Source organism: Rhinatrema bivittatum, chromosome 7, assembly GCF_901001135.1.
Source record: "Rhinatrema bivittatum chromosome 7, aRhiBiv1.1, whole genome shotgun sequence".
NCBI classification, from domain to species: Eukaryota; Metazoa; Chordata; class Amphibia; order Gymnophiona; family Rhinatrematidae; genus Rhinatrema; species Rhinatrema bivittatum.
In genome coordinates, this window is record NC_042621.1 from 229,344,679 (window position 1) to 229,361,949 (window position 17,271).

Here is a 17,271-nt window from a genome sequence, read left to right on the forward strand (position 1 = left end):
CCATGAATTCTGTTCGGGTCCGTATCCCTCCTAGGAAAGGAGGTATTCCCATCGGCGACCCCTACGGCGGACGTCTAGGACTTCGTGGACCTTGTACGTCGTGTCGGTTTCTGCCACCAAAGGAGGTGGCTCAGGGGCTTTCCGGGCAGGCCAAGACAAAATCACAGGCTTTAATAGCGATACATGGAATGTATTATGTATTCCCAGTGTAAGAGGCAGCCGAAGCTGGTATGTAACAGGTCCGATGCGTCAGGTAATAGGAAAAGGTCTGATGAATCTAGGAGCAAATCTCTACGATGGAATTCGAAGTCGAATGTATCTGGTACTTAACCAGACTTTTTGGCCAGGAAGGAATTCAGGAGCCAAGCGGCAACGACTGTCAGCAGTTCTCTTGGCCTGGGAGGTGGCCTGAGGCAGACGAAGGTTTCTCTGTTCCCATAGCGTCTTAAGGGCATCTGCAGTAGCCTGTTACGCAGGGGACGGCATGGATGGAGGTATAGGTAATGGTGGTCGAGGTTGTTTCCCATAGGCAAATGAAATGGGGACGTTCCAGTAGCCATGGCAATGTGAGAGTTGTAAGAAAATTCTGCCCAGGATAAGAAGTCTGACCAGCTATCTTGTCGGTCATTGATGTAAGCGTGCAGGAAAGCCTTCAAAGAATGGTTCATCGGTTCGGCTTGCCCATTGGCCTGGGGTTGATAGGCAGTCGTAAAGCTGATGTTAATACCGAATTTTTGGCAGAGAGAGCACCAATTCCTGGCGACGAATTGAGGACCTCGATCTAAAACAATATCCGTGGGCAAACCATGCAATCTGAAAATATGGTGGAAGAATAATCGCACTAGCTCTGGAGCAGATGGTAGGCCCGGTAGAGATACGAAATGGGCCATTTTAGAAAAGCGGTCTATGATGACACATATTACAGTGTGACCTTTAGAGGGTGGCAGATCCATGATGAAATCCGTAGACAGGTGAGTCCACAGTTCTTCGGGTGCTGGAAGCGGTTGGAGAAGATCCCAAGGTCACCCGACTGGGAGTTTTTGCTGTGCACAAACATTACAAGATTAGACATATGCTTTCACGTCAGAGACCAAGGGAGGCCACCAGAAGAACCGCTGGAGCAGTGCCACGGTTCGTGCTCATCCTGGGTGACCGGCAAATTTGGAATCGTGTGCCCAGCGGAGAACTCTTTCTCAGAGTCGTCGGAGCACTACCGTTTTTCCAGTAGGAACTGGATGGGTGGCAGAAAAAGAGATACAAGCTGGGTTGATTATATGGGTTGGCTCTTCCGGAATGTCTTCAGGCTCAAGGGACTGTGATAGGGCATCTGCCCGGAGATTCTTGTTGGCTGGGCGATAGTGGAGTTCAAAGTCAAATCTAGAGAAAAACAGAGCCCATCGAGCTTGACAGGCATTGAGAATTTGTGTTTGACTCAGATGTTCCAGATTCTTATGATCAGTGAACACCATAAATTTATGTTGTGAGCCCTTTAGCCACGGGCATCACTCTTCGAGAGCCAACTTTATGGCGAGCAATTCACGGTCCCCGATGCTGTAATTTTGCTCTCCCAATGAGAATTTATGGGAGTAAAAGGAACAAGGAACTACAGTACCAGAGACAGTGCGTTGACTTAGGAAGGCCCCAGCCCCAATGACAGAGGCGTCAACTTCGACTAGGAATGGATGAGTCGGATCTGGGTGGTGTAGACAGGACCTCTTCTGGAAAGCTTCTTTCAAAGGATGGAAGGTGGCAATGGCTTCAGGTGGCCAGTTCAGTGTGTTTTGGCCTTTACGGGTTAAGGCTGTCAGAGGAGCAGCCACTGTCGAATAATGTGGGATGAAGTGACGATAGTAGTTGAGAAATCCTAAGAAGCACTGAAGCGCTTTGAGTCCCACTGGCTGCGGCCAGTCTCGGATTCCCTTTAATTTAGCTGGATCCATGGAGAAGCCTTGCTGAGAGATTATATAGCCAAGGACAGGCAAACTGCACTTTTCGAACAGACATTTGTCCAAATTCACAAACAGATGGTTTTCATGAAGACGCTGGAGGACAGTTCATACGTCGGCGCGATGAGTGTCGATATCTCTGGAAAAGACGAGGATATCGTCCAGATAAGCAATGACTTTGGTGTACAATAGATCTCTAAAAATTTTGTTCATCAGGTGCACTGCAGGTGCATTACAGAGGCCAAAAGGCATCACCAAGTATTCGTAGTGACCATCCCTGGTGTTAAAAGCAGTTTTCCAGATGTCATTGGGGCGGATCCTCACCAGGTTATACGCCCCGCGTAAATCCAGCTTCGTGAAGATGGAGGCATCCTGAAGGCAGTTGAACAATTCAGAAATCAGCGGTAAGGTATATTTATCCTTACGAGTGATGGCGTTTAGGCCGCGGTAGTCAATACACGGCCTAAGAGACCCGTCTTTCTTGATCACAAACATAGAAACATAGAAACATAGAAATGATGGCAGAAGAAGACCAAATGGCCCATCCGGTCTGCCCAGCAAGCTATCACACTTATTTTTTTTATTTTTTTAAATCATCTTTCATACTTATCTGTTACTTTTGGTTCTATTTCCCTTCCACCCCCGCCATTAATGTAACCTTTGGTTCTATTTCCCTTCCACCCCCACCATTAATGTAGAGAGAGCAGTGCTGGAACTGCTTCTAAGTGAAGTATCTAAGTGAAGAATCCCGCCCCAGCGGGTGATGTAGATGGGCGAATAAATCCTTTTGCAAGATTTTCCTGAATATATTCAGTCATTGCCTTTGTCTCAGGTAACGACAAAGGATAGGTGCATCCAGGAGGAGGCATGGTTCCAGGAAGGAGATCAATTGGACAATCAAACCTCTGGAGAGGCTGAAGGAGGTCGGCCTTCTGTTTAGAAAACACATCCTTATAGGCAGCATTCGGGGCATGTACACCAGAGGACGTAGTAGCCAGGGGAACCACAGGAGTTGGTATTACCTTTCGGAGGCAGGACTGATGGCAAGTGGGACCCCACTCTACTAGTTGCAATGAGGCCCAGTTGAATTGAGGGGAATGCTTCTGTAGCTAGGGAAGCCCAAGAACTATGGGGTGGATAGACGTATCCAATACTAGTAATTCTAGTTCCTCGATATGTAAAGCCCCAGTACGTAACTGGACAGGTTGCGTAGTCAAGGAGATTCGGCCGGGTAGCGGCTCTCCTAGATGGAAGCAATGCATAAAGACGTATCGAGCGAATGGGTTTTTATACCCAAAAGCTGCACAAGGTCTTTAAGGATAAAATTACCTCCTGCTCCGGAATCTACCAGAGCAAGAACTGGGAAGGCCCAGGAGTCCCAGATTAAGGTAACCACTACTGATAATTGAGGGGCCGGAGAGGTTGCACCCAAGTTCAGGACCCCTACTGAACTCGGGCCAGGGAGTTTCCCGGACGGATTGGGCAAGTCTGTAGATGGTGGTCAGGTGCTCCGCAATATAGACACAGGCCGGTTTGTTTCCACCAGAGGCACTCTTCTGGTGTCAGCCGCCCATGACCCAACTGCATAGGTTCTTCCGCTTTGACCACTCTAGTGTCACTACAGGATGCAGAGTTGGTAACTGGTGGTGAGTGGGAGCGAACCTGCGAAGGCTTCTTGGGCATCCGACTCTCCCAGTGATGCTCTTGAAGACAATGGTCAATTCGACCTGCTAAATCTATAAGGTCCTCCAGAAAGGAAGGGAGCTCCCATGCAGCCAACTCATCTTTTAATTGTGGAGAGAGTCCATCCAGGTAGATAGCTCGGAGGCAGTCTTCCTACCAAGCGAGCTCGGTAGCCAAAGTTCAAAACTCAATGGCATAATCAAAAAGACTTCTTTATCCTTGATGGAGGCATAGGAAGCTGGTGCTTGCCATGGCATGTCTCCCAGGATCATCAAAGGTCCGTATGAAAACAGCCACAAACTGAGCCAGTTCCTTCAACAAGGAATCTGAGCGATCCCACAGGGGAGAAGCCCAGACAGGCTGCCTGTCACCTACTCGAGTGTGAAACTGGTATCCTCTGCTGAGGACCCCTGGACTACTTCACTGGGTTACCTTCACTGCTGCCCGCTCCCCTGGCAGTACCATCGAGCTGTACAATAAATACAACTTATCTGTGTCTGTGTGTATAGAGTCTAGACTAGTACTGTGGTTCCTCACGGGCTCCTCCCCATGGGAGTGGCCATCACCGCAGTACCCAAGAATCCACTCCAACACCTCATAGCCATAATAGATTGCTAATTCCATGGATTCGGCTCAGCTCACCGCTTTGCAGGCCATTCCAGGCCTGGCCCAGCGAATCTCCGAACAACAGAATTCGTTAGACAACTTGACTGTTGCCTTTAATCAGCTACAAGCACAGATGAATGCACCGCCTGCCGCAGGTAAAGAAGTTACATCACCAGAAGTGATGGTCAAGTCTACAGTGCCTCTCTCTGCTCCGACACGCTTCGCGGTTGAAGTTTGGAAGTGTAGAGGATTTATTAATCAATGTTGCATGCACTTTTCTCTGCAACCTAACCATTTCCCTACAGCATATGCCAAGACCACCTATATCCTTTCGTATCTGGACGGAAGAGCGCTGGTTTGGGCCTCACCGCTGTGGGAGCGCAATGACCCTATCCTGAATGAACTTGCCGGGTTTCTTGAACTGTTTAAGTCAGTATTTGATGACCCTGCCCGGTACTCGATAGCAGGATCAGCTTTGGTTCATCTAAAACAAGGTAACAAACCTTTACTAGACTTTGCCATTGAATTCAAGACGTTGGCTTCAGAATTACATTGGGACCCTAGGTGCCTGAAAACCCCATTTTTTGAAGGCCTGAACTCCCAGTTGAAAGATGAACTGGTGACTCGTGAGATGCCGGAGACCTTAGCGGAACTTATTCAGTTGGCAGCAAAGATTGATCACCGAATTCGTGACAAAGTTCAAGAGGTCAAGAGTCCCAGAAGACCACTCCAGGGAGAGATTCATGTCAAGTCTGTACGCAGGCCTACACCCCCAGGGCCTGCTGCTGGCGAAGAAGAACCAATGCAATTGGGCCGCAATCATTTGACTTCTAAAGAGAGATGATTCCGAAAAAGGTTGGGACTATGCATGTATTGTGGACAAGCTGGTCATGCTGTACAAACATGCCCTATATGTCCAGGAAACTGGCAGACCTAAGTCCTGTGGGAGGACTCTTCTTAGGTCTAACTGCACCCTCTCCTCCACTCTCTCTTCCAGTATCTTTAATCTGCAGGCCTTTGGAATATCAGACCCTTGCCTTAGTCTCTGGGGCAGGGGGAAATTTCATTTTGAAACGTCTAGTGGAACATTTGCAGATCCCTACCTCTACTATGACGCCTTACCCTTACCAGGTGAAGTAACTCTGCTTACAGAACCAGTGAGCTTGTTTATTGGTGCTCTTTATACAGAGACTATATCCTTCTTTGTGCTAGCGAAGGCCATGCATCCTTTGGTACTTGGGCTACCGTGGCTGCAGAAACACATGCCACAATTCAGCTGGACCACTGTTGTGACCGTCGCTGCTTGATGTCTCCACTCCACCCTCCTTAGCCTCAGGCCTATATCCTGGACAAGGAGATGCTTTATTAGTTCCACCTCGCGCATCCTTCAAGATCCAAGCCTGGTACCTAAAGAGGAAATCGCCCTTTGAAGAGGGGTACTGTTACGACCGTCGCTGCTCGAAGTCACCACTCCGCCCTCCTTACCTCCTAGGCGACTCCCTCTTACTGAAGTGGAAGGTTGGCTGCTGCGGCGTCATTCTGTCGAATCCCTCCGGCGTTCCCGGAGCGGCTCGACGCTGCAATCCACCATGATTCACAAGAGCCTAAGGGCGCGCATGCGGTGCGACCCCGACTGATGTACCAGCAGTGGCACGAACCTCAGGAGCGTCCCCCTGAGATGACGTCATCCGTACCGGATATATAAGGTCTCAGAAATTGCTAATTAATTGAGTTAGCAATGACCAGTTTCACACTCTTCTAGCTACTCTGCCTCCTCGGACTTACCAGGGATACCTGCTCCTCGGGGGCCTCGCTCTCTCTTTGTTTTTCAGGTCACAGTCAGGAACCGGTACTCGCTCCTCGAGGGCCCATGTTCCCGGACTGGTTGCTGAATACTTATTCTGCCTGGAAGTCATCGCTGCCTACTACACCAGTGAGTTACCATCTCTCTCTCAGGGCTTTTCCTGGAACCAGGTACTTGCTCCTCGAGGGCCTAACTCATTCCAACTTCTAGAGACTATTGTGTGAGTGTTACCATCAAGGTTCTGTTCCTGAACTCTGCATACTCTGCCTACTCACTATATTCATTTTCTCTACAGCTCAGTTATCCAGGCTCGCTGTTCTAGTACCTGAGGGACTACAGCCCTGCCGGGCTCTTCTAGCTCACTACTGCCACCTCTGGTGGTTCAATATACTGTTTAATAAAAGAACTAGTATGTGTAAGAACTAGTGTGTGTCTGTCTCCAAACTCTGAGCCTGACCGGTGATCCCTCTCAGGATCTTCCCCCGGGGGCATGGTCATCTGCCACCGGCCCAAGGATCCACCCACAACTACCTCAAACACCAACAACCACTTTGGAGCTTTCACGTTGGGGTCCAGATTGTCATGGCAAATGCTTAATGGAAGTCTCTCCAATACCATGCATGCCAACTATCCCGTTGTTGCCTGGGTTGCCGCCTCAATATGCATCTTACCAAGATGTATTCTCAAAAGAAGCTGCTGATGTGTTACCTCCACACAGATCATACGACTGTGCAATTAATTTGAAGCAAAATACGGAACTACCCAAAGGAAGAGTCTACCCCCTCTCCGTAGTGGAGAATAAGGCAATGTCGGAGTACATCCAGGAGAATCTCCAGAAAGGCTTCATAAGACCTTCTAAGTCTCCTGCCGGCGTAGGATTTTTCTTTGTGGGGAAAAAGGACGGAACGTTACGTCCGTGCATTGACTACAGAGGTCTAAATGAGATCACCATAATGGACCGATACCCTTTTCCACTCATCTCAGATCTATTTGATAGGTTACAGGGAGCCAAGATATTCTCCAAGCCTGACCTCAAAGGAGCGTATAATTTAGTTCGCATCCGCTCTGGCGATGAATGGAAGATGGCTTTTAATACCCGGGATGGACACTTTGAATCCCTGGTGATGCCCTTCGGCTTGTGCAATGCCCCGGCTGTCGTCCAAAACATGATGAACGATATTCTGCGTGATTTACTCTATGAATGTGTCGATGTCTACTAGACGACATCTTGATATTTTCTCAGGACCTGCAATCCCATCAGGAAGATGTCAAAAGAGTTCTGCAGAGACTTCGCGAGAACCGCTTGTACGCCAAATTGTCTAAATGTGAATTTCATAAAGAATCCGTGCCCTTCTTAGGTTACATTGTCTCAAACAATGGTTTCCATGGACCCTCAGAAGCTTGAGAGTATTAAAAAATGGCCACAACCCATGGGCCTAAAAGCTCTAAGATGATTTTTGGGATTTACCAATTACTACCAGACCTTTATTAAAAATTACTCTTCATTGACTGTTCCATTAACAGCAATGACTAAGAAGGGAGCCAACGCTGCTACTTAGTCTATGGAAGCTGTGACTGTATTCCAGAAGTTAAAATATGCCTTTCAAAGCAAACCATGTCTCCGCCATCCGGACCCTACTCGACCCTTTATTGTGGAAGTCGATGCCTCTGATGTAGGTGTAGGGGCCATGCTAAGCCAGAACAGTGATTCAAAGATCTTGCACTCCTGTTCATTCTTTTCCCTACGCTTCTCGCCAGCGGAGAAGAACTACAGCATTGGGGATAAAGAACTGTAGGCAATAAAAATGGCATTTGAAGAATGGCGCCTCTGGCTTGAGGGTGCACAACATCAGATTACTATTTACACTGATCACAAAAATCTGCAGTACATCTGTCACACTCAATGCCTCAACCATAGACAGGTCCCTGTTCTTCAACAGATTTGACTTTTTGCTGAAATATCGCCCTGGTGTTGCGCTGGAGTCAGAAGTCCACTCTAAAATGCTGATTTTCAGGCATTAATCCAGGGTGCTGCTCTTCTCATTGGTTTATTCCTGGATGGGGTAGCTGTTTGTCTTGTCCTAATTGGTTTGCCTGGAGCATGGTCCTTCTCATTGGTCAGGTCAGGGTGGGGTCACTGCTATTGAGCAAGCCAGTGACCTGGCCTGCAACGTCCCTTTAATCTTTAGTAAGCAAATCATCTTCAGTTATTCCTCATAAGGAACATCACAACAGTCAAAGAGGGAGCTTATCAGTGGAGTCCTTCTGGTTTATGCTGTGGGTTGTCTGCATATAGAAATGTGAAAAGCCTCTTAATATTGTTCCAGACGCCTTGGTCAAATGGCCACAGTACTTGGATGCTGAATCTCCCATACTATACTGTCTCATGCTATCCCCCTATGAGTTCCACCAAAGCTCTACATATCATTTATTGCTATTTGGCAGAACTTTAATACTTCCAACATACTGTCTCCAAAAAGAACTGATCTCACTGGGAATATATGTGAAATTCAGGTAAATCTTTCTGAAAGTATTAATTAGGGATGTGAATCGTTTTTTGACGATTTAAAATATCGTCCGATATATTTTAAATCGTCAAAAAATCGTTAGGGCCACGATACAATACCAATTCCCCCGATTTATCGTTAAAAAATCGTAAATCGGGGGAAGGGGGAGGGCAGGAAAACCGGCACACTAAAACCCCCTAAAACCCACCCCCGACCCTTTAAATTAAATCCCCCACCCTCCCGAACCCCCCCCCAATGCTTTAAATTACCTGGGGATCCGGCGGTGGTCCAGAACGGCGGCGGTCCGGAACGGCCCCCTCAATAGAATCGTGTTGTCTTCAGCCGGTGCCATTTTTCAAAATGGCCGCCGCAAAATGGCGGCGGCCATAGACAAAAACGATTTGACGGAGGAGGTCGTTCCGGACCCCCGCTGGACTTTTGGCAAGTCTTGGGGGGGTCAGGAGGCCCCCCCAAGCTGGCCAAAAGTTTCCTGGGAGTCCAGCGGGGTTCCGGGAGCGATTTCTCGCCGCGAATCGTTTTCGTACAGAAAATGGCGCCGGCAGGAGATCGAGTGCAGGAGGTCGTTCAGCGGCGGTCCAGAACCCCCGCTGAACGACCTCCTGCAGTCGATCTCCTGCCGGCACCATTTTCCGTACGAAAATGATTCGCGGCGAGAAATCGCTCCCGGAACCCTGCTGGACTCCCAGGAAACTTTTGGCCAGCTTGGGGGGGCCTCCTGACCCCCACAAGACTTGCCAAAAGTCCAGCGGGGGTCCGGAACGACCTCCTCCGTCGAATCGTTTTTGTCTATGGCCGCCGCCATTTTGCGGCGGCCATTTTGAAAAATGGCGCCGGCTGAAGACAACACGATTCTATTGAGGGGGCCGTTCCAGACAGCCGCCGTTCTGGACCACCGCCGGATCCCCAGGTAATTTAAAGCATTTCGGGGGGGGTTCGGGAGGGTGGAGGATTTAATTTAAAGGGTCGGGGTGGGTTTTAGGGGGGTTTAGTGTGCCGGCTCACGATTTTAACGATTTTTCACGATAGTTTACACACCCAAACGGCAACAATACGATTCCCTCCCCCTCCCAGCCGAAATTGATCGTTAAGACGATCGAGGACACGATTCACATCTCTAGTATTAATTATATTTTCCAGTGTTTATTTTATGTCAAAATTTGGCAGATGTACATTGATGGGTGAATTTTCACAGAGATACATGGAGGTTGCCATGTAAAAATAGCATATACAAACGTAAGTAGTATGTGCACATGTATGTGATATTTTATAAATCGCCAGAATATGCACATACTTGCAGTATCATGCATTAATATTAAAGGGAAAAAGAAAGGGAGTCTAGGTTCATACATATGCATGCAAGTTACTATTTTTAAGAGGTATACATACATACATTATCAGATTTGCCTGAATACTTTTACTCCTGCTAATTGGCTAATGCAATTTAAATAGTACCTGTTTTTTATCTGCACTTTTTGGGTGGGATGACTGGATGAACTGGTTAGGGGGTCTGAGTGAAGATGAATTGGTGGAGATACTGGCAAACTGGTGATTCCAAGTTTGTGTGCAACTAAGTATTTTCAAAATACATACTTTATAAAATACTTGCCATGTTTAATTCTGGTTAATTATGCTTGCATTGTTGAAATTATTTTGTGTGTAAAATATACACACACGTTTTTGAAAAATGATTAGAGAAAGTATGCATGTTCCTACTTTACAAATATGTCTATGCACTTAAAACTTAAAAGGTCCATATTCAAAAGCATTTAGCCATCTAATTCAGAAGTTAGATAAATGTATTTATTTAATTTATATTCTGCTTTTTGGTGCTTCAGAGAGGATTACATTCAGGTACTGTAGGTATTACCCTATTCTGAGAGGGCTTATAATCTAACTTTGGGCACTTATCCAGCTAAATTCTAGCCGGCTAATATGATAGCCGGCTAGAATTTAGCCAGCTAATAGGGTCATTTATCATTTTGCGATAGGGCCTTAATGTGCGCGTTAATGCCCTGATGCACGTGATAAATAACACAATGCAAATTTGTATTCCAGTGGGAGGAGTTTGGGTGGAGTTAATGGAAATGAGGGTCATTAGCATCCGATGCGATACAGCATTTTGCACAGGAAAGAACTACACCTATTTCGCGGTGCATTGTGCTTAGACAAAATATTTAGAGAGAGAGACTCTGTATAGAGTCAGTCTGATGCTCTCTATAAATGTACCACTGTAGAGGGGCACTTTGAATTGGGGTGGGTTTCAGAAGGTGGGGGTGGGGGTTAGGGAGTGGTATTACAGAAACATTCTGAGGTATTCATAGTAAAACTGACATCTCTAGTTATACTGACATCTCTAGTTATACTTTTCATCCATTATAATGACTACAAATATTTACTGTTGTCAATTTTACTATGAATACTTCAGAACGTTTCCGTAATACAGTGGTCCCTTGACTTACAAACTCAATTGGTTCCAGAGGGCTGGTTGTAACTCAAGTTGGTTGTAAGTCAAGACTATTTTTTCCATAGGAAATAATGGAAATACCCATAATGCGTTCCAAACCTCCCAAAAGCACCCCTTACCTAACCATTTCTATAATAAAAAATGGTTGTATAATGTCTGTAATAACCAGAACACCAAACATTTCCTGGTGTACTCACCAAAAGGTTATAAAATGTGCCTAGCCTACCAGAAACAACAATTTCACCTCCTCCACCAGTTCCTTTATGATATCTGCATATGGATTATCTACCTGGGTAACATCAAGAGAACATTGCACAAATCTCATCTTTGGGTGAGTTTCCTCACTCTGAAGATAATCAAATCTTCAGTAGAGTGCACTGTTCTGTTTGTACGCCACACTCTGCATGTCAGTAGCAAGTAGCATTATGGCTTTCTCTCTCTCTCCCAGGAAATATTTTGGTTGTAACTCAAAATCTGTTCGTAAGTCAAAACCAGAATTTTGTTCGTAACTCAAAATTTGGTCGTAACTCAAGGCCAGGAAAGTTGGTCGTAACCCGAGTTGGTCGTAACTTGAGCCGGTCGTAACTCAAGGGCCCACTGTACCACTCCCCTAACCCCTCTCCCCCTCCACCCACACTCTTCCAAAACCCACCCCCATTCAAAGTGCCCTTCTACAGTGGTACTCTATACAGAATCTCTTTCTCTCTCTCCCTCAGAGCAGTGTATTAGCCATGCCCTCTTTTTTATCGTGGGTACTATTTCTGCTATATTTATAGTATTTTGATAAATCTAGGGGTAGGTTAGGGGCATTCCAGGGTGTAACTGGGAGGAGATGAGTTGGCTGGCTAACTTAGGCCTGGATTTATCAAAATGCATTAAATATTGCATGTGATAGGAAAAGGGGCATGTTTTATGGTAATTGGCAGTTTATTGCAAAGTGTGCTATGCATAGGTATTAGTGCAAACTGCGATAACTTTTTTGCACTTTGTGATAAGTGCCATAATTGTTGTATTTCCTATGTACAACCACGGGGGTGGGGGGAACGGACGGACCATTTTTAGTATTTTAAGCTGTTGGAGAGCCAGCCTAGCTATCAGGGCCCTCATATGAGAGAGAGAGGCAGAGAGAGAGAGTGATGGCTAAGTTTAAGATAGTTGGCTATATTCAATATTACAGCTGCACTCTTGAATATACCTCCAAAGCTGGCTAGATAAGTTTATCTGGCTAAGGCCTGGATTCATCATTCTTCGCAGATGAATCCTGCGAAAACAGGGGGCGGGGGGGGGGGGGGGCAAAGGGGGTGGGCCTGCGAAAGCCCACAGCCTTCACACCATGTGGTGCGATTTCAGCGGCCTCAGTGTGCCGGCTGCCAGCTTTCGCACCGAATAGCACCACCGTGAAAGGTGGTGCTATTTGGCGCACTACTGCCGACGACAACGTTAGTAACATTATCGCTGGCAGCGAAGCCACCGCCGACTCCGCCCCCAATCTAATTTGCATGCTATCGCACACGAAAAGGGCCTAATTTTGTTATCTGGACTGTGTCTGAATATCAACCTCTAAGTGTGTACTTTCGGGGGTATAAATACACAGTATTTTATCACCTGTGTAGTTCTTGCCACACAGTTTATAAAAAGCTAAAAATCTCTGTGTGCCCACTTACATACCCAAATGATATTGTGGATAGTCTTAAAGTTCCATTGTGAATTTACATGTTTACATTGTTGGTTGAATTGAAAGAAGATTAGTGGTCTATCAATTCTGTCTTATGATGGTAATCCAGGGGAAGGAGAGAAAATACCCTACATTTGTAGCTAATTCTATATCAGAGAAAAAATTCCTTCCAGACTCTAAATAACATAATGTAATTCTGAATGCAGTCAGCATCTAATACAGATGGAGGATGATAAATGGTCTATATTTTATTATTTCTTAATCCTGTTAATAGGATTCTAATTTGTCATTTTACATGCCCTATTTATTTATGTATTGCAGCAATGCATCATGTGGGGAATAGGAAGCAAAGAAGATCATGCGGTCCTCCTTTGTAACTACTTTTTGTATTTAGGGAAGAAAGCATGGGTACTTTTAGGAACATCTGTACTGGAAGTAAGTGTCAATGATTTTAAAAGAACTTTGAAAGAGAAATAGCTTCTTAAATTTCTTTTCCAGTTTGATTCAGCAGCAAACTCCTGCTCGTCTCTATTGACTTCCAGCAATCTCTATCAGCATAGAGCTCATAACAGAACTATCCTCTCTAGAACAATGTCTTTTGGTAATATATTTGCCATCTGGCTTGCCCGAGATCCACCATATATTATGAACCAACTTTTCAAAATGATTGGAGATATCCCACTCAACATTAATTATCCACCCCTCCCCCTGAGCTGAAAAAAGAAAAAACAAAGTGGGTTATGGACAAAGTGGAGCAGGAGGTACAGACATGAAGAGGACATGTGAACAAAACAAGTGTCAGGGAAGCACTGCAAGTCCCACCATTCTCTCCTTTCTCCACAACCCCAGCTCATTTCCAGTGTCTTCCCCACCCAATATCCAGCTTCTCCATACCATCCAGCCCTGTTGGACCTATCCACACCACCTATAAATAGAAAGGAATTGCCTTTCATTACTAAGCAAATCTGATTATGTTCAGCTATAATCTAGTTTCTTCTTCTTTTAAATTTCTTTTTATTAAGCAGCAATAACACAGTCACAATGAATATTTGTACATGAAAGACACAGAATACAGTAGTTATGAGAACCTTAACTCAGTTCTAACAGAAAACATAATACACCCAGCAAAACGAACCTTTACATCTCTCTGTAAGATCCTTTGTGCTTGATACTCACTTTTTACTTTTATCCTTCGTTCTATCCACCACACTATCTTCACACTTCAACTCTCTCATTCAAAGACTCGTAGCCCCCTTCCATCCATTTCACAGACATTCTTTAAAACAGCCATTCCCACTCACAGCTTATTCAAACACATATTCACCCTTAAACACCCACCCTTACAGAAAAACAAGGAAAGGAAAGGAAAAAAGAGAGACGCAGAGGAAGAAGAAGAAAAAAGAGGAGGGAAGGACAGGAGGTCAGGTGATCAAGAACCTGCAATCTGAAAATTTCCTCTTATACAAACAAAGATTCCAAGATATAGGCCATTCCTTGTGAATTTAAATGGTCTAGCGGATGGGTTGCCCAATCTACTGTATATCCCAGAGAATTGAGGTGAATTATTGCTTCCAAAGGGAGCAAAGCATAAAACTCTTCCCAAGCTGTCACATATGCAGCCAAAGCTTTGCGCTTATGAAATAAAACATCTAATCTTTCCATTTGCATGAAATTTATCATTTTGGTCTGCCAAATTTCCAGCGTAGGTGTCTCAGATTCAATCCAGTAATGTAATATACATTTACAAGTTACTTACAACACTAGATATATAAACTAGAGATGTGAATCGGAACCGGAATCTGATCGGTTCTGGTTCCGATCCAAATCTTAAAATTTTTATCGCCCAGCCCTATTTGAGTTCTGATTATCGGCTGCGTCCGATCTGATAATCAAAACACCCTCCCGAACCCCCAAAAAAGGTTTTTAAATTACCTGGTGGTCCAGCGGGAGCGCGAGGAGCGATCTCCCGCTCTCGGGCCATCAGCTGCGTTAATAAAAATGGCGCCGATGGCCCTTTGCCCTTACCCTGTGACAGGGCAAAGGTAGCGCCGGTGCCATTTTGAATATTGGCAATACAGCCTGAGTGCAGGAGATCGCTCCCGGACCCCCGCTGGACCCCCAGGGACTTTTGGCCAGCTTGGGGGGGCCTCCTGACCCCCACAAGACTTGCCAAAAGTCCAGCTTATGTCATAGGGGCCGACGGTCGGCCCCTATGACATAGTGAGGGCAAAGGTAGCGCCGGCACCATTTTGAATACTGGCAATTCGGCCCGAGTGCAGGAGGTCACTCCCGGACCCCCGCTGGACTTTTGGCAAGTCTTGTGGGGGTCAGGAGGCCCCCCCCAAGCTGGCCAAAAGTCCCTGGGAGTCCAGCGGGGGTCCGGGAGCAATCTCCTGCACTCAGGCCTTATTGCCAATATTCAAAATGGCGCCGGCGCTACCTTTGCCCTGTCACAGGGTAAGGGCAAAAAGCCATCGGCGCCATTTTTATTAACGCAGCCAATGGCCTGAGAGCGGGAGATCGCGCCCCCGCTGGACCACCAGGTAATTTTAAAAGGTTTTTGGGGGGGGTCAAGGGGGTCATTTTAAAGGGTTGGGTGGGTTTTTTTTTTGTTGGGCCATCGGCGCCATTTATATTAGTGGCAGCCAAAATGGCGCCGATGGCCCAAGAGCGGGAGATCGCGCCGGGACCCCCCCACTGGACCACCAGGTAATTTAAAACATTTTGGGGGGTTCCGGAGGGTGGGGAATTTGTTTTAAAGGGTCAGGGTGGGTTTAGGGGTTGTTTTGGTGTGCCGGTTTTCCCGCCCTCCCCCGATTTACGATTTTTCACGATAAATCGGGGGAATTTCTATTGTATCGCGACTCTGACGATTTTTGACGATTTAAAAAATATCTGACGATTTTTTTAAATCGTCAAAAAACGATTCACATCCCGTATTTCTGACACATCCTCCAACAGTAAGATAGTTCTCCTCTTAGGGATTGTAAAACCAATACATTTATTCACTTGAGCCACAATGTCATACCAAAAAGAAGTTATTTTTGCACACATCAAAAATGTGTGTACCAGTGTACATTTTCGCCATGGCAACGAGAGCAGTTCAGTTTATTAATCAGCATCATATGTATTATGATCAGGAGAGATGTGAACCATTGGACCGATGGGGAGTTGGTACAATCTGAGGAGATGGCTCCTCGGGTTCCCCCGTTGGGTGGTGAGGCGGAGTCAAAGTAGGAGCTGGCCGGATCTTCACCGCTGGAAGCCCATGGTCCCCCCGGGAGGAGCCCGTAGGGACACGGGGCGCTGGGACTTAGCTGGACCTGTGAGAGGTCGAAGAGGCATGGAGTCGGTGCAAGAGCCAGTTGGATCTTTGCCACTGGAAGCCCGCGGCCCCCCCGGGAGGAGCCTGTAGGGACCCGGGCCACTGGGACTTAGGTGGGCCCTTGAAGGTGGATGGTCCGTCGAAGAAGTCCGAGGTCGAGTACCAGAGAGTCGCCGCTTGCCAGTCCGAAGTCAAACACCGAAGAATCACTGCTTGCCAGTCCGAAGTCATACACCGAAGAATCGTTCAAGTAGAAGCAGGAACCAGGAACCCAAGGCACCAGGAGACTCACCAAAGCAAGCAGACTCGTTGCCAACTCAAAGAGCGAGTGGAGGAAGTCTTCTTAAATACTTTCCTGTGCCTGGCCCATCTGGAGCAGGTGAAGGCAATTTAGTGGACGAGGTCCATTTAAATCCCTTCAGGAGGCGCGGCCTCGTGCCTAAGAGCAGGGCAGCCAGGCCGCACCCAGAAGCCTGCAGAGCAGCCCAACTCCGCAAAAGGGAGCCTGAGGGGTGTCTCCCCCGCCGGCAGGTCCCGCGGGGACCCGCGCCCGCAGCAGGGACGAGTGGGGAAAGTAGGAGGCCAGTCCCGGGGCGCCTCCCTGCCACTGATGCGGCAGCGGCCCCGACGCCATGAGCTGAGGTAGGAAGGCTCAGCCACGGACGCTCATGGCCGGGAATCACAACAGTACCCCCTCATTTAGGGCACCTCCCAGGAGGTTTGGGTTTGGAAGAATGGTCAGCATGGAATTGAGCAAGAAGGTTTCGATCCAGTATATTGGCTAGAGGTTCCCAGGTATTTTCTTCGGGGCTGAACCCTTCCCAGGCTAGCAAATACTCCCATCTCTTCCTATGTTTCCGAACATCCAGCACCTCTCGGACCTGGTAGGTGGTGTTGTCTTCTGAAGTGACGGGTAAGGGTGCTGGAGGCGTGTTAGAAGGTCCAGACAGCACCACGGGCTTCAAAAGAGAGACATGGAAGGTGTTATGGATTTTGAGTGACTGAGGTAGTTGAAGCTTATAGGACACCGCACCAATCCGTCGGAGGATGGGAAATAGCCCAATGAACCGAGGGGCAAGTCGCGCCGATGGCAATTTTAGCTGGATGAATTGTGTGCTGAGCCATACCTTCTGACCAGGTCGCAGAGGAGGACAAAGTCTTCTTCGGCGATCAGAGTATTTCTTCGCCATTTGATTGGCTTTGAGCAAGGCGTGCTGGGTGGAGATCCAGAGATGATGTA

General features: G+C 47.0%; 1 protein-coding gene across 1 annotated transcript in view; it reads left to right on the forward strand.

The window, feature by feature from the left end:
- CC2D2B (coiled-coil and C2 domain containing 2B) overlaps window positions 1-17,271 on the forward strand; it is a 250,369-nt gene that overhangs the window by 140,962 nt on the left and 92,136 nt on the right. The window contains exon 8 of the mRNA XM_029609947.1: window positions 13,028-13,141. Within this exon, the coding sequence (XP_029465807.1) occupies window positions 13,028-13,141 (114 nt within the window). The remainder of the gene's footprint in view (window positions 1-13,027; window positions 13,142-17,271) is intronic.